This window comes from Gopherus flavomarginatus, chromosome 10 (genome assembly GCF_025201925.1).
Source record: "Gopherus flavomarginatus isolate rGopFla2 chromosome 10, rGopFla2.mat.asm, whole genome shotgun sequence".
Lineage (NCBI taxonomy): Eukaryota > Metazoa > Chordata > Testudines > Testudinidae > Gopherus > Gopherus flavomarginatus.
Window position 1 is genome coordinate 16,612,261 of NC_066626.1, and position 25,549 is coordinate 16,637,809.

The following is a 25,549-nucleotide window of genomic DNA, read 5'->3' on the forward strand; positions in this document are numbered from 1 at the left end:
GCACAGTGGGATCTTGGGCCATGATTGGAGTGCCTCAGCGCTACTGCAATACAAAACAAATATACCCATCGGGATGGGATGGCATCCAGAAAGGCAACACTGGGTGAGAGGCAAAGAGAGAGTAATTTCATCAGAATGAGCTAAGAACTGCAACACTCAGACTTCATTTTGAAAGTATTCCAGTTTAATGTTCACAATCATAGTCCAAAATGTTTGAGAGCAGGGTGGCATTTTGGGATTATCCTCCTTTGAAGCAATATATTAGATTGAAAAAGAACCCTGCGATGCGCTGGTAGCGGTCCAGGATTCGTATAATAAACCAAATTCAAAAACTAAGGACTGAACAGAATTCAGAAGTGATTCCAGCACAATCCCCCATCAAATCTGCAGACTGGAAAAGATGACACTCTGCCAGGATTGAAACAAACAAACAAAATTAGCTGCATGCCCAGCATTTGTTGTCGGAGAATAACAGTGAATTCTTGTGTTTTAACTTTAAAGAGCTCCTGCTCTGTACTATGGCAGGCAACTGCAATAGCATCAGGTTTGAGTATTATAAAGGAGAAAGTCACAAAGATGTTGATAGTCAACAATAGGAAACAGACAAAAACTACATAACCGTTCCATGAGCTGGGGTGTAGCACTTGCACCTGAGTGTGGCAGGGACTGTCTAAGGAGAACACAGAAAGAACCTTCAAGGAATTATTATAAAAAGTCAGAGTTAACCACTGATGTGTAGGACCATATACTTTTTCTTCTGTCTCCTCCAGCATAGTAGGGTCTGGATCTACCAATCTACCGGGTAGTGAATATTAGCTGCAAACAGGGAAGGAATAGATAATGTTTTCCAACAAACATCTTGAGCTGGGAGGCTGACTGGGAATTGTTAGTATAGAGTTACTGTGTCTCCTCTGTAAGTTACAAAGATGTAAATAACCAAATATGGGCTGGACAGATGGTCTCAGCAACCAGGATTGGGATTCCTCCTTTATCCTGGTGTGAGAAGACTTGGATTTCATGCTGGTGGCGCCTCTTCTATGGTGGATTGCTGGTATTTAATTTTCTGTAGTGGAAAAGACTCTTAGCGTCCACTTTTCCAGAGTATTTGATGGCTTCAGCAAAAAGCTTTGTCACCTGGAAATATAAAGTAGAGGAGACTGATCATTTTGCAGCCTTTTCCAGGGGGCACTGTTTAATAAGACCAGTTCTACACCCTGATCCTGCCCACTGCTCCATGCCAGGTCACCCCAGGGCCCATCCTGAGCAACAGACAGCCAACCCTGCAAGACTGTAAAGGCTTTTGGATCCTTGAGGAGGAAGGCTTGATATAAATGTAAGATATTATTTTCTGCTTCATCCCAGACTTTATAGAGAAAATAGGATTATTTCCTCCCTTTAGGGATTAAAACTCTACTATAAAAGAGCTGAGCACAATTTGGTGGCAGGTCAGTTACTGAATCATGAAGGGGGATCTTCTTTCTGGCTGGCAGTGAGTATTTTTCAGACAGGTAGAGAGTGCTCTGCTGCATCCCATGGAGGCGTGGCACCCTCATGTCTATGATGATGCAGCTTGGTGTTGTGTTTGTTTTTTATTTGCTCAAATCATAGCACAGGCATCTGCACTCCAACCCCTAGCTCCAGCCCATGTCTTTTGGGTCTGACCTTGCTCCCACTGAAGTCAACAGGAATTTGGTCACTGACTCCAATGGGAGTATGATGGGCCCTTAATGATTGTTATAGATATTTGCAGAGACGGTCTACGCTCTGCTGGGAAGCACAGTCCAGCTGTCTCCTATCAGAGGTATGTTGGAATTAATAGATTTCAAACAGAAGGCCAGCGTCCTTACCTTTATCAATAGCTGAAATGTAGTTCACCAGGAATGCCAGACAGCTAACAGATGAAGCTTTGTTATCAATTAGGAAGCTACCCCAGTAAGTGTCAAATTCATTTGGACTGACATATTGCAATACTACCAGATTTGCATTGAGATTTTTAGAGGGGGGCAACTTCTTGTTCGGAGCTTCGACAGCTATGATAGAAAGCTGCTACCAAGCATGTTTTACTGATGTTGTAATGAGCCTGTACTGGAGGATTTGCTCTAAAGATGGAACTGAGACATCAGTGGCCCTAGGCAGTGACATAGGATCCGGCCTATGCATTTTTTTTAAATCTTGTTCTGCAGCACACAGTAAAGAAAATGTATTCAGGCAACCACTTTCCTGCAATTTCAGGTACATCACCATTTGTCGAACATTAACAGGGGTCTGGAAATATTGGCTCTGAAGCTCAAAATGGCCCCAGCACTTTCGACACCAGAAAAAAGAACGGCGAAGGAGATACCTGGAAGTTAGTGAGAAGAGCAATCCCGCTGTCAACAGCCGTCCTGCGGATCACATAATTATCATGGACGAACTTGGTGTTGCTGTTGGGGAGGTTAATCACCAGGTCTATGTTCCCATCTTTTATCAATCTGAAAAGACAATACCGAAGACACTAAGGAATACTTTGCTTACTGAAGATCTTCAGTGAATGTATGTGTGTTCAGCTGAATAGCACTGGCATTTTTAATTCACTTTAAAATTTCATTTTTACTGACTAGTACATTCTGAGGAAGGATGGGCTAGTGGATAAGGCATTGCACAGGGACTCAGGAGCTCGGGGTTCACTTGCTGGATTTGCCTGTGTGACCCTGACATGGGGCTAAATTCAGCCTTCATGTAACTAGGTGCAACTCCATTAAGGCCCTGATTCTGGGAACTGCTGAGCACCTGCAGTGCCCCTTCATGTTTGCAGGAGGTGCTCAGCACCTCTGAAGGTTCAGATCCCGAATGTCCTAATTTAAAACTCCAACATACAGTGCTGTATATGCTAGAATTTAATCATATGTTGGTGCCTTGGTGAGGTATGAACCTCAATGAGGCACAAGGAGCCTAGGAAAGACTTAGAGTAAAATTGCTCCAATACCATAAGAAATGGGAGCTATTAATTACACACTTCTTGATTAAACAGAGGTAAATTTCCTTCTCATAACAATTACAGGCAGATTTGAATACATCTTTCCACAGCAGAACAGTGACCCACAAAGCCCTGGAGTGAAATCTTGGCCCTGAAGTCAATGTGAGTTCTGCCACTGACTTCAGTGGGGCCAGGATTCTCCCTCCCCCTAACCCCCTCCAACTTCACTTTTGCCGAAGACTCCCATAGTCTCCACAAACTGGGCTAAGCTCTTACCTCCTGATTGCAGGGAGGTTGGTAGTGTGGCTTTCCTGGGATGGCCAGGCCACTGGAGTTGTAGGTACGCTGTTGGCATTGAGCCAGTTGGAAGTTGCTTCTGTGGCATAAAGCTGCATTGAGACGGAAAATATATTATTGCCTACTTCATAACACAAATGCTTGTAATGTAACCATGCATTGTACTGTCTGGGTCTGATCAAATGAAATCAATAGAAAGACTCCTATAGATTTCAGTGGGCATTGGATTAGGCCCCATTTTGTGAGAGACTCACCTGCAGAAGCATAATTTTCCCATTGTTTATGTTATCAATGATCTTCTGACAGATGAGTGACAGTAAACAGCAGGTAATATTGCCAAAAACACTTAGGAGTCTAAATACCATTGACTTTCAACAGGACTTAGGTTCGTAAATCACTACCGTGAATGGTGCCATATAGAAAACAGATCAATACATCTAATATTTACATCAGTACCCTGTGGCTGTCTGTCAGTTCTCTTTAAGGGCTTTCTATTAAATATGGTCTAATGTTTTACAGTCATGATGTTAATATTCTCTAGTGATGATGACCCAGAAAACAGGTTCTACATTGGACACATACTTGCCTAATTAAAAGTGAATTGAAAAACAATACAAGTTTGTACACTCTTAGATGCACCTTTGTAATATATTAAAGGCCCCACACAGATTTTTCACCATTAAAGGGTGTTTTTTCTCCTTCATCTTTTTGTGTTTAAAAATATGACTTCCTGACTTGCTTCTTTTTCTTGCAAGCCTCTGGAGGACCTGTAATATGACATCACTGCTTCAGGCTGAAAATGGAGCTGCAGTTCTTCCAGCCTTGAAAGTAAAAACCCCTGGCTCTAGCAAATTAATCCTGTTTGTTCAATTTAATAATAGTACAGTGTTTTAGTTGTGTAACTCTCATTGACTTTAACAGGAGCAATTCAGCTAAAAGTCCTTACTGTGCTTTGAAAATGTGGGTGGTATATGTCTCTTGTTTTCATCTGTCTTCGTCTCAACTCAGAGCATCTCAAGAAGTCATTCTGCTGTCCCTTGACCAGATTTCACATCAAACCCCAGCTTTAAAACCCAAAGCAACGTACCTTGAAACCTTCTTCATGCAGCTGATCTGCTACACCAAGGAATTTGGGACGGAAGGAATGCTGAAAAGGAAACATAAAAGAGAGGATCAAAGCTATGATCTAGCAATGGGGCACTTTCCCCTTCACTGGACATCATGGGGCTTTTTCAGAATATGTTAAGAGAGAGATATATTTCTTTGTTTGGCCATGCGTGTGTGTCCATTTTTTCCCTCCTTGCTAGATGGCTTTCTGTGTCATTCTCCTTTATGAAGACACTTGAGGACATGTGCAATATTGTGACATTACAAATTAATGGTTTGGTATGAGACTGAAGCTCAAATCCCACTATCAGCCAAGATACCTCGATATGCTAACAACAATACATCCCCCAGAGTGTTTTACTGCAATTATTAAATTGGCCCTGCAAAATAAATGTTGGGACAAACAGACTTTTATAACACACTTTACAAGTCTCCTCCTATGATTTTAGCTGGTATTCTTTTTAAGGCTGCTCTGTAACGTTTGGTTTCAGAAGCAGCTGCAGCAGTGCCTGGTCTCAAACCCGGAAGAACCGTCAAGAAGTAGTGTCAAACGGGAAACACAGGCTTTGGGCTGGTGGTAAAGGGCCAGATCTTCAACTTGTGTAAATCAGGGACTTCAACAGAGTTACCTCAGTTTACACCAACAGCTGGCTCAGTATGCAGCTACATAATCTTGATTCTGATGCTTTGATCGTGAGCTTTGCACTTAAGTCCAGTGTGGGGCAGACAGTATTTTTTGCTCCTAAAGACCTAGGATGGTAGCTATGATATAGGGTTACACTGAAACTACAGGCTCAGAGAGTTGGGATTTAAAAATAAAACATTTCTTTAATGTTCTCAGCATTTCATGGCTATCAGCACAGATGTAAGACAGATGCAGTCCAACCTATAGGCATCACTGAATAGCTCAATCAGGAAGGAAAATGAAAAGAGCTTTTCAACTATTCTTGTATCAAATATTTAATGGCAAATATAGGATTCTAGCCACCCTCATGTTCCACAGCTTCACAGATTCTCCATTATTAAAAAATGGAGCAGAGCCTCAGCTGCTGTGAATGGGAATAGCTCCATTTAATTTCAGTGGAGCTCCACTGATTTAGACCAGCTGAAGATCTGACCTGTAAAGTTCTGTGGAACACCAGATTACACTGTGTTCTACAACACAAATGATTATGATCTGTAACCTGACTTGCCTGACAACTCAACCTGCATTTTGTTGCAAGGAAAATGAGAAGTAATGCTGCTTTGCTATTTTTAAGGTGGCTCCTCCATTAGCAGCCCTTAGGAACGGACATTGTTTAGTGGCCTCTCTAAAAGGGCTGCCAGAACTAGAAAGAGCTACTAGGATGAAGCAATTGGAATCTCTCAAAGATGCTGTGTGTCATTAATTACAAATCTTTGGTTCCATTTACAATGTTTGGTCAAGAACTTAGCTGAGCATTTGAGCCTTTAGTGGGAACAATATACGCCAGAAGGATACAACTTTGAGGAAAATTAAAGATATCCCTTTTAATTCTGGTTTTGTTTCTCCATTCTATGAGGGATGTGCTCTCCTCATCTCTGGACAGTTAATACAAATGAGACAAAGCCATATTAGAGTGAAGAAACTCAATATGCTAAGCAAGGGTCCCCTAGTCCCATTCTGGAAAGCTAACTTTTCCACCTTTTTGGCTTCTTTTCTCTACCTTTTATACTCTGATGGCTCTGCGGGATCTAAAAGTCCAGCCTAGAAAGCAAATGAAGCAGTTAATCACTGAGCACTGAAATGTCCAAAAGGGAATCTTTATGTGCAACTCAGCTGGCCTAACATCCCCTGAAGATGAAATGTATCACCTGTGTAATAGTGTAATGAACCGGTGATTGTCCCAGTATATCAGTGCCCTCTCCGGGATGGAATCAGCCGCACAACTGAGTGCATCACAACAGCTAAGAGAGATCATCCTATAGTTCAAGAGCCAGGGGCCTGTGCTTTGGGAACTCTACCCTACTAGGAAGTTCTGAATGATCATGGTGTGTATCACAGAGAAGTCCTCGGTGGCTATGGATACTATTCAGTTTGTTTCTGAATCTCTATTTTCTACATGAGCATACACTGCCACCGTGTCATTTGAGTTATCTGTTCTAACGAATGTGAATGAAATAAGAATAGCATTTCCTACTGTTATAAACCACCTCCACCCTCTCATGGCTCATTATTTACAGAGACGGGGGTTCCTTTTTTCCTGCCTGTTCATAATGATGTCTGCTCATGCCACTGTACTTCATACATATATATAGTTCTGCTTGTTTCAAACACACATCACTTTGCAGTTTAGTTATCTAAGAAACACGCTGTTCCGAAGCACTGGGAGAAGGCTGTATTCCCCTGATTTGTTGTTTTCTTTTCCAACTGCACAATACTCAGAGAAAAGGACAGCATTTTGTGTGCTCTTTAAAGTTTGTTTGGTTTTTTTTTTTCTTTTTTCGAAAGATCTTTGTCCCAAGCACCATTTGGCTCAGATTAACAGGTGCTGGTGCAGACGTGACATTAATCCTTTATATAACTCAAATCACTGCTCGGACCCTATTTCCCCTGGAGCACTGGCACCAGGCACACAGGCTCAAATTTTATACATCAGTGCTTTCCAGAGCTGGTATTTCAAAATGTTACCCCTACAATAATTAGCTGTGAAGATACCAACTTCAGGGCATGCTCTCCATGGGAAGAGCCCAGGGTCTGACATTAAACTATCTCTGGATGTCAAGCAAGCACTTTTATGCATGTTTGTAGTAATTAGCAGCTGTGGTTTAAGTCCATTTATCATTCTGATGAGTTTAAGAAGGAGGTTGGGCTCGATGCCGCGTTCTCACTACTGCAGTTGATTTACATGTTATCAGTCATTTCCTAGGCACCCTCCGCTGGCAGAAGAAGAGACTTTCCCCTACAACCCTTTCAAACTCCCCAAGGACTCACTTCTACCATTGAACAACTGGGGTCCAATTCACTTTTACTGGGATAGTGTCTGTAATAATCACCTACTGGCTGGAGAACCAGTGTTGTTTTAATTATTTTTTATTGACTTTGTGCAACCATGTAGGATGCAAGATTATTACAAGCACAGCAGGGGTATGGCACAGGGCCATCAATTGTTTTTATGGGACCCTAGAAATTTTCCAGTCTCGGATGATGTGATTGATCGTCGGTGGGACATACAAGACCTTGAGGAGATTTATGAGCATATCTGACTTGAGTAGCTCCTGCAGATGGTAATTACCCTAATGTAGAGAAACTGTACTCATTTGTTTTTTTCCAGGCTACCTTTTTTTATCCTGAGATGCATATTCTCATTACAGATCCAGAACTGTAAACAGACCAGAGCAAATATCTCCTCAGCTCCCTCTGCAAAAGCCCTTGCACTGAAAGACTTCCCCAGTGACACTATTTAAACTTGCTGCCACTTCCAGTGACTTTTAGAGAATGCTGACAGTAAGGGGTGCATCCATGGATTCAGGGCCCAAACTGGAAAAGAGCCATTAGACTCAGAAAAGGTTGATCTGAGATTCCACGAGGGGGCCCTATAGGCAGAGAACGCCTGTATAGGATGGTTTGGGTTAAGAAATAAGTAGAAGTCAGGTTTGGGGCTTAAGTTAGCCTACGTGTAGAGGAGTGTGGGAAAGTGATAAGTTGGAAACAGAGTGTTACGGGAAAGTAAGAGTTAGCAAGGACATACCCCAGGGTTATGTTACCTTTATGGTTGGTTACATGCTTTGGTTACAGCTGGTCTGAGTAAGGTTTTAATGAGTGTTTTTGAAAACTGTGAATGTTTTATTAAAATGCTATCTATACTGATAGTATGGGAAGGAGAGTGGTGCAGATGTTAATTTAAATAATGTGTAACATCAAGAGCCAATAAGAAGGTGGAGGACATCTAATTTTGGTAAAGGGCAGGTTAATGTTAATTAGCATTATGATGGAGTATAAAAGGAGTAGTTTGGCTAAATTGCAAGAGAGCTCCAATTAACATCCAAAGGTACTGTTAGGTTCCAGGGTGATATGGCTTACTTTACTCTGTTATCAGTGGACTAATCACCCATTGATACTGTCATAAACAGATAGCTAAGGGTTAATGTCTCTTTCACCTATAAAAGGGTTAACAAACCGTGACCTGAAACACCTGACCAGAGGACCAATCAGGAGACAAAATACTTTCAAAACTGGGTGGAGGGAAGTTTTGGGTGTGAGTTCTTTGTTCTTTGTCTTGGTTCGGTGGCCCTCTCGGCTTTGAGAGTGCTCTCTCTATCTCCAGGCTTTCTAATCTTCTGTTTCCAAGTTGTAAGTACAAGGATAGTAAGACAATAGGTTTATATTGTTTTTTGTATTTACATGTGTGTAGTTGCTGGAATGTTTTAAATTGTATTCTTTTTGGGATAAGGCTGTTTATTCATTTTTTCCTATAAGCAATTGACCCTGTATATTGTCAGCTTGATACAGAGACCATTTTTATGTCTTCTTCTTTCTTTTTATATAAAGTTTTGCTTTGAAGACCTGTTTGTTTTTTTCCCCCCTTGTTGAGGCTCGAGGGAATTGAGTCTGTACTTAACAGGAATAGAGAAGAGGGGGGCAGGGTGGAATCCCTTTGTTGAGATTCACAGAGCTTGAATCTGTATATCTCTCCAGAAACTCAGGGAGGGAACACCTGGAGGGGAGGAGGGGGAAGGGAAATGGTTTATTCCCCTTTGTTGTGAGACTCAAGGAATCTGAGTCTTGGGGTCCCCCAGGGAAGGTTTTGGGGAGACCACAGTGAGTCAGACACTGGAATTTCCTGGCTGGTGGCAGCAATATCAGATCCAAGCTGGTAATTAAGTTTGGAGGTTTCATGCTAAACTCTAAGGTTCAGATCTGAGTAGGAAAGTTATGACAGATACATCACTTCATCTTTGCCTGTGAGTTTAACAGTAGCATTTGTGTAAGTAGTAACTGCATGCCTGTTTGCTTAATTTATCATTTTACTTTTGCATGAAGTTTGGTTGTATCGTTCCAAATGTCACCTACTGGTCCTCTACTAAATACATCTTCTGTAACCAACCTAGAGGCTTGAACCTGAAACCTAAGTTGGGTTTTATTGCACCTTTATCTTTTAACAGCATAGTATTAATTGGGAGTATTTTAACATCAAGGTTACATGGAGCACAAAGGAGCAGGACTGGGAGCATCACAGCACTGCTTTGTCTTGACCCCACTACCGTTTCACAGCTTCCTCCTGTAGGTGCCCAGTGCTGCATGCTTCCAGCTGGCTGACAGCAGCACCATGAGGCAGAGTGCTGGCTGCAGACCCCAGCAGGCAGGAGAGGAAGTAGCCATGCATACTGATCTCCGCCTCTACCAGCTAATTGGTGCCACCCTTTCACTCCTATTGGGCAGCCAAGAGAGCAGACCTTAACCTGAGGAGATTCCTGCCCCTCACATATATTGAACTGTAATATACTTTGCAAAAATAACACATCTTTCATCCTAGGAGACTCTGCTACAGCTCTGCCTGGCCATACAATCTTGGTGGAGATGGAGGGACAGAGACGGCCATTTTCTGTACAGATTATTAAGTGTGCAGGTTAGCAGAGTTCCACTTTATGGGCTTGCAGGATGCCCACCTTATGGGCTTTTGCAGCAGTGTGTCTGTGATCTGACAGAAAGCTCAGGCCTCAGGATCAGAGAGAAATGCATGAGAATCACGAGCACTTTGTGGGAATGGGGGCAGATTTTGATTTCTTGTTAGCGGTGGATCTTTGGTTAGATATGATCTGGGCTTCATCCACCACAGTGAGGCAACTCAGACCCGTCTCCGCCCTGGTCTCCCAGTGCAGAGGTCCATGGTCTCAACTCTGCCCAGAGATATACCCCCACTACAGCTCCCATGAAAGCCAATGGACACTACGTGAGCATAGGTGAGGGAGAGATCGGGCCTACTGTATGGAATCAAGTAAAAATCCTCCTCTAGCACGAGAGTACACAGTTTTACTGCTCATTCTCGCTAAATACTCACACACCACTGTCTGTTGTGGCTGCAGAAAGACCCTCATGCAGAGAGCTTCCATATAAATCCAACAAAAATAAGTGAATGGAAAGCAAAGTGCCAGTTACCCTGTCTCCATATCGTCTGCCCTTTTTTGCTCTGATTTGCAAACTCTTGGTGCTCACCTGGATTCCAACCAGAATTCCCTTCTGTGGAAACTTAAATCCTGTGGAGAGCATTGCCTTCAGGAAGGCAGAATGGATGCTCTCCCCGAAGCAAGCAACCTAGGAGGGAAGAACAAGGCAGAGGAGTGAGAAACAAACAAGTAAAAAACCATTGTACAACATTTTGTTTAAAACGTGCTCGTTTCCCCTTTCTGTAGCACCCGGCTTGACTTCTCTTGTGCCAACAGAGTAAAAGCAGATCAGCACAGATGAATCTTACGTTTTTAATTAAGCAATAATGAAGGACTAAGCAATGCTTTACTCTCAAGCAGCACACCATGGAGCAACATAAATGGATTCTGCTCTGAGTTATTTGGACATCAAAACACAGCGTCTGGTTCACAGTATGTGAGCTTGTAACAAAATGTTTAATATGACTTAATGCTTAAATAACAGTGAATATTAGACATGCAACTGTGCGCCTGTGCATGAATGCAAAGTTTGCAGCAGGAAACAGAAGTTCTTCGAGATAGGTGGTCCCTATCTGTATTCCACACATGGGTGTACATGCGTGCCTGTGTCCAGAAATTCTAATAAGCTGTCAGCAGTGTTCACTAGCCCACATATCCACAGTGGTCTCCTCATGCTCCCGACCAAGAACATAAGAGGCAGTGAGGGTTGATGCCTCTCCAGTTCCTATTCTTACCGTGGATTCAACAGGATCCATAGCAGAGTGGAACAGGGCAGGTGGTGGACTACAGATAGAGACCACACGTCTCAAAGAACCTCCTTTTCCAGGTAAGCAATCTCCATTTCTTCTTTGAGAGCTGGTCCCTATGTGTATTCCACACATGGGTGACTGAGAAGCAGTACTCAGACTAGAGTGGGGTGTGAGGAAGCCGGCAGCATAGATGATTGCAATACTGCAGTTCCCACTGCTGCATCTGCAGCAGAGGCCTGAATTAGCGTGAATGTCTTGCAAACGTGTGGCTGCTCTGCATAAGTCTAGTATTGGAACGTCCTGCAGGGATGCTGGAGAGGCAGCTTGTGCCCTCATGGACTGTGCTGTGACTTCATCAGAAAGAGGCATGCCTGCTAACCTGTAGCACTCAGGAATCCACTGAGAGATTCTCTGAGAAGATATGGCTTAAGCTCATGATCTTTCTGCTATGGCGAAAAAAAAGTCTTGGTAATTTTCAGATAGGTTTGGTCCTTTGCAGACAGAACATCAGGGACATCCCTCTGACGTCGAGGGAATGAAGTCTTGGCTCTTCGGCAGAAGCACGGAGTTTCGGGAAAAGGACAGGTAAGTGGATACTTTGGTTGACGTGGAACTCAGAAGTAACCTTGGGGAGAAACTTAGAATGGAGCCAAAGGGATACCTTTTCCCTGTGAAAAACCATATAAAGAGGGTCTGCCATGAGGGCTCCCAACGCACTCACCTTCCCAGCTGAAGTGATAGCAACTAAAAATGCAACTTTCATGGACAGGTGGGACATGGAGCATGTCATCAAGGGATTGGATGGTGGTCTGGTGAGTGTTGACAGTACAAGACTGAGGTCCTATTGAGCTATAGGTTTGATCACTGGACAGTACTGATGTTGAGTCCAGAACCATGTTCCTAGATGGAACCAGAGGATGATAGTCCTTGTGTTTTGGAGCTGGAGTCACCATTGGAACCAGTAGATCCTTCTTCTTGCACATTTTACCCTCCAACCTGGGGGCTTTAAGTGGTACCGGTCCTTTAGGACCTGTGAGCGAGGGCTCACCCAACCTTGGTGCGTTTGGAGAGGGATTGCATCTCTTGTAGACAGTCCTGAACAGGTACCTGTTCTTCTGATGATGAGAGTGCACCCTACTCTCATCAGAAGTCCTGGCAGAAGAGCAGGGCCGGCTCTAACCATTTGGCTGCCCCAAGCACGACGGCACGTCACGGGGGGTGCTCTGCCACTCGCCAGTCCCGCGGCTCTGGTGGACCTCCCGCAGGCGTCCTGTGGATGCTCCACCGGAGCAGCGGGACCAGCAGACCTTCTGCAGGCACGCCTGCGGGGGGTCCACCGGAGCCACCTGCCGCCCTCCGGGCAACCGGCAGAGCACCCCGCCGTGGCATGCCGCCCCAAGCACATGCTTGGTGCGCTGGGGCCTGGAGCTGGCCCTGAGGAAGAGTCCTCTTGGGCTTAGGAGCTGCTGACTCCACCCCTAAGCAAGAGCTAAGATGGGCACTGCTCATCTATTGGGGCTGACATAGAGGGGGGTCTCCCTGGCCCAGATCAGAGTGGGTCCTCACAGCCTTCTCCATAAGATGCTTCCTTGGACAAAGCTCACAAGCTTGGAGTGTTCTCGGTGGAAATGAGCGACAAATATGGCATTTTGCACAGACATGTGTCTCACCCAAGCACTAGAGGCAGAATTGGTGATCACGGCTAATGGAGTCCTCAGCAGAGGGAAAAACAGTAACTATACTATAAAGCTCCAACTATACTAATACAAGAGCTGTAAAGAATAAAACTATTTACAAACCTATTTACAGGTTCTATCAAGAGAGAAAGTTGGAGAAATCTGTGGACACAGGGATTCTGACTCGGGCCGTGCAGTATTAAAAAGCATCTGGAGAAGCATTGGCCTGCACTGTCTCTTACGCTCTTGGGCTGGGCGCATGAGGAGAATTACTGCACATGTGCGGGCCAATGGACACTACTTAGAATTTCCAGAGTCATGTGTAGGGCACGCATGCGTGCCCACATGTGGACCACACATAGGGACCAACTCTCAAAGACGAATGCACGGTTGCTTGTCACATGGCTCTAAGGATTTATTTATGGAAAGAGTTCTGAGAATTTAAATAAATAAATAGATAGATAGATAATATCTTGCTCTTATATAGCACTTTTCATCAGTAGAGCTCAAAGTGCTTTACAAAGGAAGTCAGTATCATTAAGTAACATGATGTTCCAATGAAAGCTCAAAGAGTCCATTTATTGTAAATAGTAAATTTAGGTTGTACCAAAACCCTCACAAACAATAAACAGATGGCTTGGGAAATAAATGCTACCGAAACTTCTGGATGATGGATCAATGATAGCCTTTAAAAAGTCAGCATTTGGTAATAGCTATCACATGGTTACTTCCTTTTCCAAGAGGAAGTCTGGTTTCTCAGATGCCACTGTTTGCGTAGTTGTTAGACTCTTCAGTAACATAGTGGCTATTGTATAGCTCTTTGTACTGTATGCAGTATTTTAGATTGCTAACAGGCACTACTTTCTAGGGCTGGTTGAACATTTTCAAAATATGCAATTTTGTTGAGGAATTTTCATCACAATTTTGAATCTTGACAAAAAAGGGTCTATTGATATTTCTGAGAGTTCTCTCAAACATTTTATCTCTTTCTTTTAAATCATTTCTACAAGTGGTTGGAAAAGTGGGAATCATGAAAAAGACCTTAATTGAAATGTTGAGTTCAGAGAAAAAAAACAGGAATGAAAACTTTGTCTCACTTTTTGACCAACTCTATCATTGTCCTTCCCAGTGAAACATATCACACTGTGTCACTTAGTATACCGAGAGACACCCATACTTGTAGTAAGCATAAACCTTGGGAAAATGTACAAATTACATTTACCAGCAAATATTGAAAAAACCAAGAGGGAAAAATTCATAATAATTAGTTTACTGCTTTTTCATTGAAAAATCTTGATTTTCTCCACATTTTACCCACTATTAAACTGGAAGTGGGGTAAGGTCAGTCTGGGTAATAGCCTGGTGTTATTACTGTAACAGCCTACAGCTAAAGCTAAAGCTCATCCTTTAAGCCAGGGGTTCTCAAACTTTGGGCACAAATGAATCAGTTTATCACATCAACAGCTCGATCGCAGCTGTTTGCTCCAACTCAATTGTGCACGTTCTAAACTACGTTATAGCTTGGATGACTCCATCTCTCAAACTTGGAATACCACTGTGTGTGGCTGGTCACCTAGAGATTCATCATGAAGGTACGGAGAAGGCAGGGTAGAACACCAGCCAGGCCCGTCAACAGAAATTTGAAGCCCTGGTACATCTTGTTCACTGAGGCCTCACCCCACAGGCTGACAGTGTCCTTTTTGCTTATATTTAGCTTATACTTCAGCCTTGTATTCATCAAATTTATTTGTTTCTTGAGATACTGGTACTTTATTCATACAGATGTTACAGACATTTAGGAGGGGGGAGGGAGTGGGGGGGGCTTGAGGTTGGAGCCTAGAGTCCCATCTTACCCCTACTCTTGTCAGTCCCGGCACCGGTCTCCCAAACGAAAAGTGCCAGTACTGATGGCACTTTTGCTAATGGTTGGGAACTGCTACTTTAAGCAAAATACGGCCTGTGCCTTCATTGGGGCACTTGGTGGATTGAAGCCCAACACATGTCACATGTGTGTTAAAATGTCTTTGTAGCATAACTGAGCATTTTACCAGTAGAAAGTTATTATCCTTAATACATATGTAAGAAAGACCTTCATAACAATCATGTTTCATGGTATTTATGAATATGGATCTTTCCAGCTCGTAAAAATTAATAATCCCGCCTTTATGACTAAAATATTCTCTACCTCCATCTAAAGCTCAAGAAAAGTAATTCTCACTCCTTGGCTACATTTCCGTTCTTTTCTCCCCTCCCCACCCCTCACCCCCATGGAGTCAATTCCCTTCTGGAAGTAGGAAGGACACGTTTGTGTTTTTTTCTGTCCATTAATTACAATGAAAGCAAATCATCTGCTGTACGGATTTCACATGTAATATGAAAAGCAGGCTAAAACAGTACCAGAGAGAAGCAGGAAACATGAGGTTATTTCAACCCTACATGTAGGCCTGACTCTTATTTATAATAAGATACCTTTACATGACTCTGACAGTGGGCTTTGTTCCTGTTATTGCCTATGCCAGCACGTGTTCACTGGAATGGGTTTCAGAAATTCATTGGACAGTCATAATGTGTCCACAACAAGGTTGGAAAAGACAGCCAAACCCCAACAGTCCAATGTGGAATTAATACTTCAACTGCTACACTTTATTCACACTTGCTCTCGCTCTCATTTTGCTCCCTGGCACACATCTTGCTGGTTACCAGGCAACCATAAAAATATCACGCCACATATTTGTTGCCAGTAAGTAACCTGTACATTCTGAGACCAAAAACTCATGACCTGGAGTCTGCTGTTGCCATTCTGACGTGCACTGATTGGGATTCTGAAGGTTGTATAAATGTATCTGTCAGGAATTAGGTGATTCATAAAATGTACTGACATGCTGAGAACTTTCCAGAAACTGACAGCTCGCTTTGAGAAACACATTTCATGCTTTCATTGAATCCCTCGCTGACTGATGGAATTGAGGTACAGGTGAAGAGGGACATCCAGTGGCCAAATAAATTTCATTCTTCAGGGGAATGCCTTTGTGGGTTTTTTCTAGAGACAAGGCGGGTATCTGTGTGTTGGAGGAGGGAAAGATGTCCAATTTTAATTTTGTTTAAAGACTTTGGTTCTTTTCAGTTTAGCATGCAGATTCCATCTGGATACTTGCACTTATAAGATCATTAACAGTATCTGTTAAAGAAAGCTTAGTAAAAAATGTGAACGGTACCTCCCCAGTGGAAGCCATCTCACATCGGAGAATAGGGTCAGCATCCCTCAGTCGGGGCCAGGAGAACATTGGAGCCTGGCAAAAGGAAGGAAAAGAATATAAGGGAGAGGGAATATTAAATGAATTAGAATTCAGGTGTATACATTACGGAAGTGAGAGATATACAGGTCCAGGTTATGTACAAGGTGCATAAGTGTAAGAAAAGCATTGGTTTAGGTTGATGACCAGAAAGAATACTAGGCAAATGGATTTCAAGTATCCCTAGAGCCTCGGTCAGAGAATGGGATAAATGGTCATGGATTTGACCAGCAAAATGCCCCTGTGAGTAACCCAAGGCAGGATTTCTAATAAGTTGTGGTACACTGTGATTTTTAAGAGGCTATTTAACACAGAAAGGCTGTTGAATGTCTGATTCCTGAGAGAAAGAGACAGATGTGCTGCTCTCTGAAACACACTAAGGCCTGGTCTACACTATGCGTTTAAACCGATTTTAGCAGCGTTAAACCGATTTAACGCCGCACCCATCCACACTACAAGGCACTTTATATCAATATAAAGGGCTCTTTAAATTGGTTTCTGTACTCCTCCCCAAAGAGAGGAGTAGCGCTAAAATCGGTATTACCATATCGGATTAGGGTTAGTGTGGCCGCAAATCGATGGTATTGGCCTCCGGGCGGTATCCCACAGTGCACCACTGTGACCACTCTGGACAGCAATCTGTACTCGGATGCACTGGCCAGGTAGACAGGAAAAGCCCTGCGAACTTTTGAATTGCATTTCCTGTTTGCCCAGCGTGGAGCTCTGATCAGCATGGGTGGCGATGCAGTCCCAAATCCAAAAAGAGCTCCAGCCTGGACCGTACGGGAGATACTGTATCTGATCATTGTATGGGGAGACAAATCTGTTCTATCAGAGCTCCGTTACAGAAGACGAAATGCCAAAGCATTTGAAAAAAATCTCCAGGCTACACAGTGCTGCGTGACTAGCATAACGGAAAGCCAAAGAATCAAATGGACGCTCATGGAGGGAGGGAGGGGGTATTGAGGACTCCAGCTATCCCACAGTTCACAGCAGTCTCCGAAAAGTATTTGCATTCTCGGCTGAGCCCCCAATGCCTGTAGGTTCAAACACATTGTCCGGCGTGGTTCAGGGTATAGCTCGTCAATTTACTCCCTCCCCCTGCCACGTGAAAGAAAAGGGAAAAAAATCATTTTTTGACTTTTTTTAATGTCACCCTATGTGTACTGAATGCTGCTGGTAGATGCGATGCTGCAGCAGTAAAGAGCAGTATCCGCTCCTCTTCCCTCCCCGGTGGCAGACGGTACAATATGCTTGATAGCTGCTGAGTGCTCCTGGCTGGCCTCAGGTGAGGCCAGCTGGGGGCGCCTGGGTAAAAATAGGAATGATTCCCGGTCATTCCCAGTAGATGGTACAGAATGGCTGGTAACCGTCTTCATCATAGCAATTGGGGGCTGAGCTCCATCCAGCCCCCTCCTTTTCATGTGTAAAGAAAAGATTCTGTACTGCCTGGACTATCATACCAGTGGGATGCTGGGCTCCTCTCCCCCACACCGCTTAATGTCCTGCCTGGACTATCATAGCAGCTGGAGGTTGCCTCCCCCTCATTTTATCTCACTAACAAGTCATTGTTTCTTATTCCTGCATTCTTTATAACTTCATGACACAAATGGGGGGGACACTGCCACGGTAGCCCAGGAAGTTTGGGGGAGGAGGGAAGCAATGAGTGGGGTTGTTGCAGGGGCACCCCCCGTGAATGGTATGCAGCTCATCATTTCTGCGGGATCTGACATGGAGCAGCTGTGCTCTCTGGTTCTCTGATACACTGGTTCTCTAGTACACTTGCCCCAAATTCTAGGCAGGACTGACTCTATTTTTAGGCACCGTAAAGGAGGGATTGACTCGGGGAGTCATTCCCAGTTTTGCCTTTGCTCCCCTGGCCGACCTCAGCCAGGGGCACCCATGATAGCAGCAGACAGTACAGAACGACAGATAACCGTCATCTCATTGCCAATTTACAATGGCAGCAGATGATACAGAATGACTGATAACCATCTCTGCTATCATGCAAAAGCAAATGAATGCTGCTGTGTAGCACTGCAGTATCGCCTCTGTCAGTGGCATCCAGAACACATACGGTGACAGTGACAAAAGGCAAAACAGGCTCCATGGTTGCCATGCTATGGCATCTGCCAGGGCAATCCAGGGAAAAAGGGTGCAAAATGATTGTCTGCCGTTGCTTTCCCGGAGGAAGGAATGACTGATGACATTTACCCAGAACCACCCGCGACAATGATTTTTGCCCCATCAGCCACTGGGATCTCAATCCAGAATTCCAAGGGGCGGGGGAGACTGCAGGAACTATGGGATAGCTATGGAATAGCTACCCACAGTGCAACGCTCCGGAAATCGACGCTAGCCTCGGACCATGGACGCACACCGCCGAATTAATGTGCTTAGTGTGGCCGCATGCACTCGACTTTATACAATCTGCTTTACAAAACCGGTTTATGTAAAATCGGAATAATCCCGTAGTGTAGACGTACCCTAAGTGGCACTGGTCAGATATTTTTGCGATGGGGCGTTTTTCTGTCAGGAAATACTGTTTCATTCAAATAAAGACTTTCTGTGGGATTGTGTCAATTTAGACTAAACTTTCCATGGAAAGCTGCCTTGGTTCCTGCCCGCTCACTCAGCCACCTCCCTGGGCTCCCTGGCTCCAGGCTCCTCATCACCCAGTTGGGCTCTTCTGGGCTTCCAGCTTCCCTGGCTTCACAGCAGCTTGCCTGGGTGTCCAACCTGAGCAGCCAGTTCCAGACGCTGGGCAGTCCAAAGAACCACCTGTCCAGAGAGCTGGGCAGCCCAAGCAGCTGGCTCCCTAACAGGCAGCACTCTGGACTGCTCATCTCCCCTGCCAGCTAGCATCCTGGGCTGCTGAATATAGCTCTTATATTGCTCTTATATATATAGCTTATACAGCTCTTATAGCTGTGCTGGCTCTGCAGTGAAACACAGCGAAAATATATGTCAGTCACCGAAATCAAGAAGCTATGGCTCTGAATACATCAGGGAGCAGATCTACTGAGAAAGAAGGTAACATTTTTACAGTCTTTTTTCAGAGCGTTTAAGAGCAGTTTAAGAAGCAAAATCCCATTTTCATGCAAATGTTCCTAGAAATAAAAATGTGGCAGAGGCATACAGAAAATATAGATGTGTATGAGGAGGATTGTGTCTTTATAGAATATTTTTCAAAGTTCAAAATGTTTTAATCTATTAACAAGTCTTTAAATTTAACAGTACCAAACAAGCACAGCACATCAGCAATGCAAGAGCTTCCCAGGACCAAATCTCGGAGAGCTCCTGAAAGAGATGTAACCCTGGATAGTTTCATTAACAACACTGCAGGATCCATGGGATAAACTAGTAAAACCCCAAACCATTAATTTCAGAAAACTTGACCACAGATATAAAACAAAATGTGAAGCTTCTTCATGGTATGGCAATTTGGTGACTACTTGGCTAATCTAAGTCAGCCATCGACCTCCGTTATATCCTAGTAGGATAGCGCAGTTTGTTTTGGACATTAGATTAGTAGAAGGAAGTTTCATTCACTCCCTGTATATCTAAGTACATACAAGATATGCGCTCAAAAAATGTAAAGTCTTGATAACAGTTCTGAAAATTCTGAACTTTGAAAAATATTCTATTTAGACACATTTCTACTTATACATCCAGCAGATTGTCTGCACTCCTCTTCCACATTATACTAGAATTTTATTTCTTGATGTGTGCTGAAAATGTCTAGAGTACCTATCATTTAGGTATGTGTACAGGCGTAGACTTAAGTACGGTGAAATCTTGGCCCCATTTAAGTCAAGGAGAGTTTTGCCATTGACTTCAATGGGGCCAGGATTTCACCCATAGTGTATTAGTCATATTTTCAAATGGAGACGCCCCCTGCCTTTTATTTTAAACAGACAAAATTCCATTCCTAAATCCTTGGGCATACAATTTTGAGACACTGAGAACGTAGATCTGTGCACACTCCTCAGACAGCACTAGCAAGAGGTTTAAACTTGGGCTATACAATTTTGGATATGCACATTCAGAGCCCAGATTGAAGCTAATTTGAAAGATGGCTCATGACAGTCAAACCTCGCAAATGTCTATGAGACCATTGTGTCAATGAATAACATTTTCTTTGATTCTTCTCATACTGTATAATTCCCACCCACCACCATTGTTGTAATAAAAGATTGAAAAGATCTATTGCATTTCCATCTCCTTTCCCAGGCAGGATTGTTTCCTATTAATTTAAAGGTAGCGAAGGGATGGGATCATAACATCACTCCTATTAACAGGAGCCCCCTCCCAGCCCCCACCAGTGGAATTTCTCTGCTGCTTCCTTCATCCCATTGTTTTATAAAGCCATACCTTAATCCCAACATATTCAGAAGGGATAATGGGCCGTTCCAGTGTAGGCAGGGATGACTCATCGATCTTTTCTCCAATCATCACCTTTGTGGCCACATCAATGAAGTCCACGCCAATAGTCTTGGACACAAAGGGGAAGGAGCGTGAAGCCCGCAGGTTGCACTCTATCACCTGAGGAGGTAAAGAGTAGATACTTCAGTGCCACAGATTTGTTAAGCAAAGAAATAAAGCCCCTCCTTGGAATACTAATTCAAAGTGTAAGGTGGAGGTGTCTGGAAGCTAGTCTCCAGTGTTGCTGGGGTAGCATTCACAGTAGCTGGTGAGAAATCTCTCTAGATTCCCATCAAAGAAGCACAGGCGGTCATGGGAATTGTGGTCAAAGATTCTGAGTATTGGGAGCACACTTGATATGTCTTAAAGGAGTCTGATTTTCAGAGGGCGGGTACTCAGCACTATCCAGTTGGACACCCAAGAACGGAGGCACCCACAATCCCCAGTCGCCTTTGAAAATTTGCCTTGTGTTCTCCACACTGTAGCCTTGGTTTCAAATACATCAGTGCCCAGACTAGAGCCGGGGGAAGGGAGGAACCACCATTAGCTAGTAACAAACACTAAAGCCTATTTTGCTCTTTCTATGGTCACACGGTCCTTCTTTTGTGAGTGAAGGTGCGTTTGGGTAAGCATCTGGGAAAACGAACATCTGGACCCGTAGCTGGAATTTGTTTAGTGACAAAAGCTAACAACAAAGATGGGCCATGCACATGACAAAATCTCACATGGGGTTTGAGGGTATAGGAGGAATCAGGGTACATGAGAGACAGCAAGAATGAACTGCGGCTACAAAGGAAGAGAAAAGATGGGTGGAAAAGAGAAGGAGATCACAAGAGAAGAGGGAAGAGAACAAGGTCAGACAGGGCTGGAAAGATCCATTCCCCAACTAGTAGTTCAACCAGATCTTGTGCAGACCAACAACACTCTAATCTAGTAAAATCTCCCATGCTATGCCACAGCTCCCAGTTGCCCTTCCAGTCACAAACTCACTTGACTTTCCCCATTAGTGACAGCAAGCAAGGCACCCATTAATGATGGTTGCAAAAGGTCAGACATTTGCACTACATCTGTTATTAATAGCTAGTAATACCACACTATTTAAAGATAACCTTTTAGTGGCCCACAAACTTGTTTTGTCCCTTTCACATCCACTCATATTGTCCTTTTAGCTTTTTAGCATGCTGCCCAGAAAGATCCAGACTAGCGAAAGATCAGTGGGTGAAGGATAAAGTCAAGATTACGCTCAGTTTATAAGATGAGGCATGAGTCAGATTCCTATAAATCACATTTGGAAATGATCCTTTTGGGTAGGATTTGAGCACAGTCTCACACTAACATTTGCTGACAGACAGCAATTTCACAGCTTCACCCACAAATTGCAACACAGTGAAGGCAGATGGAGCTCTGTAATCTCATTGAAAAACCCAGGAGGTGGCCAGGCACAAGTCCGCCCACTTCTAAAGGCCTGGAGCTCTGTAGCGGGGCGGTTGCCCCATTCCCTGAGAATTTAAGCTGCAGCAGAGCAGTGGGCCTGCGCAGACAGACAGCCAAAAAGAAAAGGGACTTTTGGGAGCCAATCAGGGACCAGATTGGAGGCAGCCAATCAGGGCCAGGCTCAGCCCTATAAAAAGGCTGCTCAAGGAGGGAGCAGGCAGTCTGTCCCAGGTCTTTGATAGGGGAAGGTCTGTCTCCAGAGCTGGCAGACTAGCAGCTGGGACAGCGCAGTGCTGGGCAGGCCCAGGGGAGCAGAAGGGAACTCCAGCCCAGTGTCTGCCAGACTGCAGGCCCTGAGGGGAAGGACCTAGGTGGTGGGAGAGGCTGAAGGGGAAAAGCCTAGGGACATGGACAGATGTAGGGAGAGAAGGAGGGCAGGATGGCTGCCACTAGAGGGTCCCCCCTTCCCCCTTGTCTTACACCCAGCCGATGGGAGTGACCATCTAGGGCTGCACCAACCCCCAGCCAAGAGGGGTGTGACTTTGGGGGTGCAGTTGCCCACATTGGCTGGGGTGCAGAGAGACATATGATTGACACACACACACCCCCGGAAGGGGGTGAGGATGGACTAAGGGGCACTGCTGGAGGGCAGTGGCTCGAAGAGGACACAGCAAACTGGGAGCAATGCGAGTCTACATTCCAACCGAGGGCGAGACGATACACGGGACACCACCAGGAGGGGGCGTGCCACTGGACTGAGCTAATTCCCAGAGTCACCAGCGGGAGGTGCCACGGTGGTGAGTCCCAACCCTGTCACAAGCTCTTTTCTCACTCTACACCACGGAGTGCTTTACAAAGCAGTGAGTGACATATCAATGGCACAGAGATCCATACGCCATCAAACGAGGCAGGTATTACGTGCACAGCTCCACCACATGCACTACAGCATGCTGCTGCAATTGGCTTAGCCCCTCTGCTTTGGGGCGAGCACAGAGAAAGGGAGCACTGGTGGGACGCAAACTGAAACCACTTTCAATATTCTCCTCCTAACCAGCGGTGGGAGTTCTTACCAAGACATCGTTTCCTCTGACCAGGAACTGAACGTTGAATGGGCCAGAGATGGAAAAGGCACGTGCAATCTTTTTGGTGATAATTTTCACCTACAAAAAATAGGCAGCGTAATGTTATTTATTACAAACAGATCAGCTCAAATGTGGCTTTCCTAACCCTTTGAGTTATCTCATTGCTAAACCATATCCTCTTTTCCATCATCCTCACAACCAGTAACATCTTTTGGAGATTATTTCTGTCCTATTTGCCTGAGGAATCCAGAGCCAGAATGTCCACTTCAGGTGATGGGAATGAAAATGGAGTCTCTCACATTTAATCTCTACATCAGGGGTTGGCAATCTTTCAGAAGTGGTGTGCCGAGTCTTCATTTATTCACTCTAATTTAAGGTTTCGCGTGCCGGTAATATATTTTAATGGCAGGCAGCAGCATGCCATTAAAAATCGGCTCTCGTGCCGTCTTTAGCACACGTGCCATAGGTTGCTGACCCCTGCTCTACATCTTGGATGGTGACTCTGTGAATGTTACACCCTACAGCTTAGGAGGGAGTGGTTCACATTTCTTATCAACTGAAGATAACTGCCCATGTTATACTGGGTTTCAGCTAAGTGTGTATTTTAAAGTTTGAAACAAGTGCTTTGCCTGAGGTTTTCCCAAAAGCCATTTAGCAATATACTTGTGTCACCAGAAATCAACAGTATCAGTACCAATAGTACACTGGAATAAACTGGTAAAGGAGCCACCGTCTCATGTCCTAGCCTAATACACAATGTCCCACAAGTTTAGTAGAGGGGTTTATATACCTCAGCTCCATATTATGGACCATTGTGAGGAGCAAGTTTCTGGAAATTTTTGTAATTTAAATACCATTACTTGCTTAAATATTCCTGAACCCATAAGTATCTTCTAAGGAAGAGGAAATGTGATTCTGGATCTTTACTTTCTGAACTGCCTGTTCAATGTTAGTGAAACACTCACTTTCTCCAAGGCTCCTTGGCTAATAGTCTGTGTGGGCAACATCAGGGTGGCATCTCCAGAGTGAACTCCCGCATCCTCCACATGCTCAGAGATAGCATGTGAGACAACCTGTGCAAAGGAAAAGAGTCATTGATCATCCAGCCTAACATGCCCAGCTACATACTCACCTCCAGGTCCAATACAAAGAAGAGTCCTGAACAAGCCCATAGGGAGAGATTAAAAGAGATGAGGAAACAAAACAAAAATGGAATTTTCCAGGCACTTAAAGCAAATTTAGCAGGAGCGATTACTGATGCAGGACATCAAAAAGGACTAGTGGATGAAAATATGGCCATTACTAACTTCTGTGCTGTAGCACTGCAAGCTTCAGCAATGTTAATGAAAAGCAAATCTCCTGCTTCAGGATATCATCTAGTTGTCTGTGTGGTCCGGAGGAGGCAATTCCCTCCTACCCCTCTCCATGTGCATCATTTCTACACAGGGGTGGCTATGTTGTGGATTTGTTTCACTTCCTTCTGAAGCAGCATGTATTCATCATTGCTGGAGGGAGGATAATGGACTTAATGGACCAATGGTCTGATTTGTCTCAGTAAATCCTATGTTCCTGTTTAGGTCCCAATTTAAAGCCCAAAAGAAGTTTGTTTATTGACTCCAGCAGACACTGGATCAGGCCTTGTGAGAAGCACTGTCGCGTTTGAATACCGAGTGCCAGACCAAGGGAAATGCTAAACAAGCCTGTAGAGAAAAGCAAAGGCCTTGAATAGGAAATGTGTGTCATCTAATGCTGGATATATTCACACACTCTTTCACTGTACAAGGAAGACTAAAGGCACAGAGAAAAGGAAGAACAGCAAATCTTAAAACAAAAACTGCAGACAAATGGTAGCCATCTTCGTGAGGCAGAAAAGCAAGAAAATCTCAGGAGACTGGATAGCCATGAAAAAGCAGTTTTGTTTTCAGTTCATCCCTATTCAGCTCAGTTACAAAGCATCTCTATGCACCACTGCACAAAAAACACATCTTCTACCAAGGCGTTAATCAAACCCAGGTGCCTCACACTTTGCACACCCCAGCGTAAAAACAGAATAAAATAAAACAAAAAATAGGAGAAATTAAATATAAGGAAAAAAACAAAATTCTTACTTTTCCAGCCTTGGCGACGGCGTCCATTTCCACCTCTCGGGCTCCCTCGATGAATTTTGTGAGTACAACTGGGTGCTCCTGTCACCAGGACAAGACAGAAAATAAAAGTTTTATGTGGAAGCATTTTTGGTCCTGAGGGAGTGATCTGCCTTTGGCCACTGGAAACATCTTGGGTGCCCCACACCATGAGGGAAGTATTAATATCCCCATTTCAGAGGCGAACAAACTGAGGCCCAGGTTGATGAAGAAGCCAGCCTTGCACAGGCTGAATGTCTCTTGATAAGTGCTGCACAAGA

The 25,549-nt window shown here is 44.2% G+C and overlaps 1 protein-coding gene across 1 annotated transcript in view; it reads right to left on the minus strand.

Moving 5' to 3' along the window:
* Positions 1-211: 211 nt before the first annotated feature.
* CPS1 (carbamoyl-phosphate synthase 1) overlaps positions 212-25,549 on the minus strand; it is a 137,241-nt gene continuing 111,903 nt past the window's right edge. The window contains exons 29-38 of the mRNA XM_050916118.1: positions 25,254-25,331; positions 24,111-24,218; positions 23,134-23,223; positions 20,579-20,749; positions 16,127-16,201; positions 10,536-10,634; positions 4,341-4,400; positions 3,233-3,345; positions 2,342-2,471; positions 212-1,134 (exon numbers count right to left, since the gene is read on the minus strand). Coding sequence (XP_050772075.1) covers positions 1,036-1,134; positions 2,342-2,471; positions 3,233-3,345; positions 4,341-4,400; positions 10,536-10,634; positions 16,127-16,201; positions 20,579-20,749; positions 23,134-23,223; positions 24,111-24,218; positions 25,254-25,331 — 1,023 coding nt within the window. The 3' untranslated portion in view covers positions 212-1,035. The remainder of the gene's footprint in view (positions 1,135-2,341; positions 2,472-3,232; positions 3,346-4,340; positions 4,401-10,535; positions 10,635-16,126; positions 16,202-20,578; positions 20,750-23,133; positions 23,224-24,110; positions 24,219-25,253; positions 25,332-25,549) is intronic.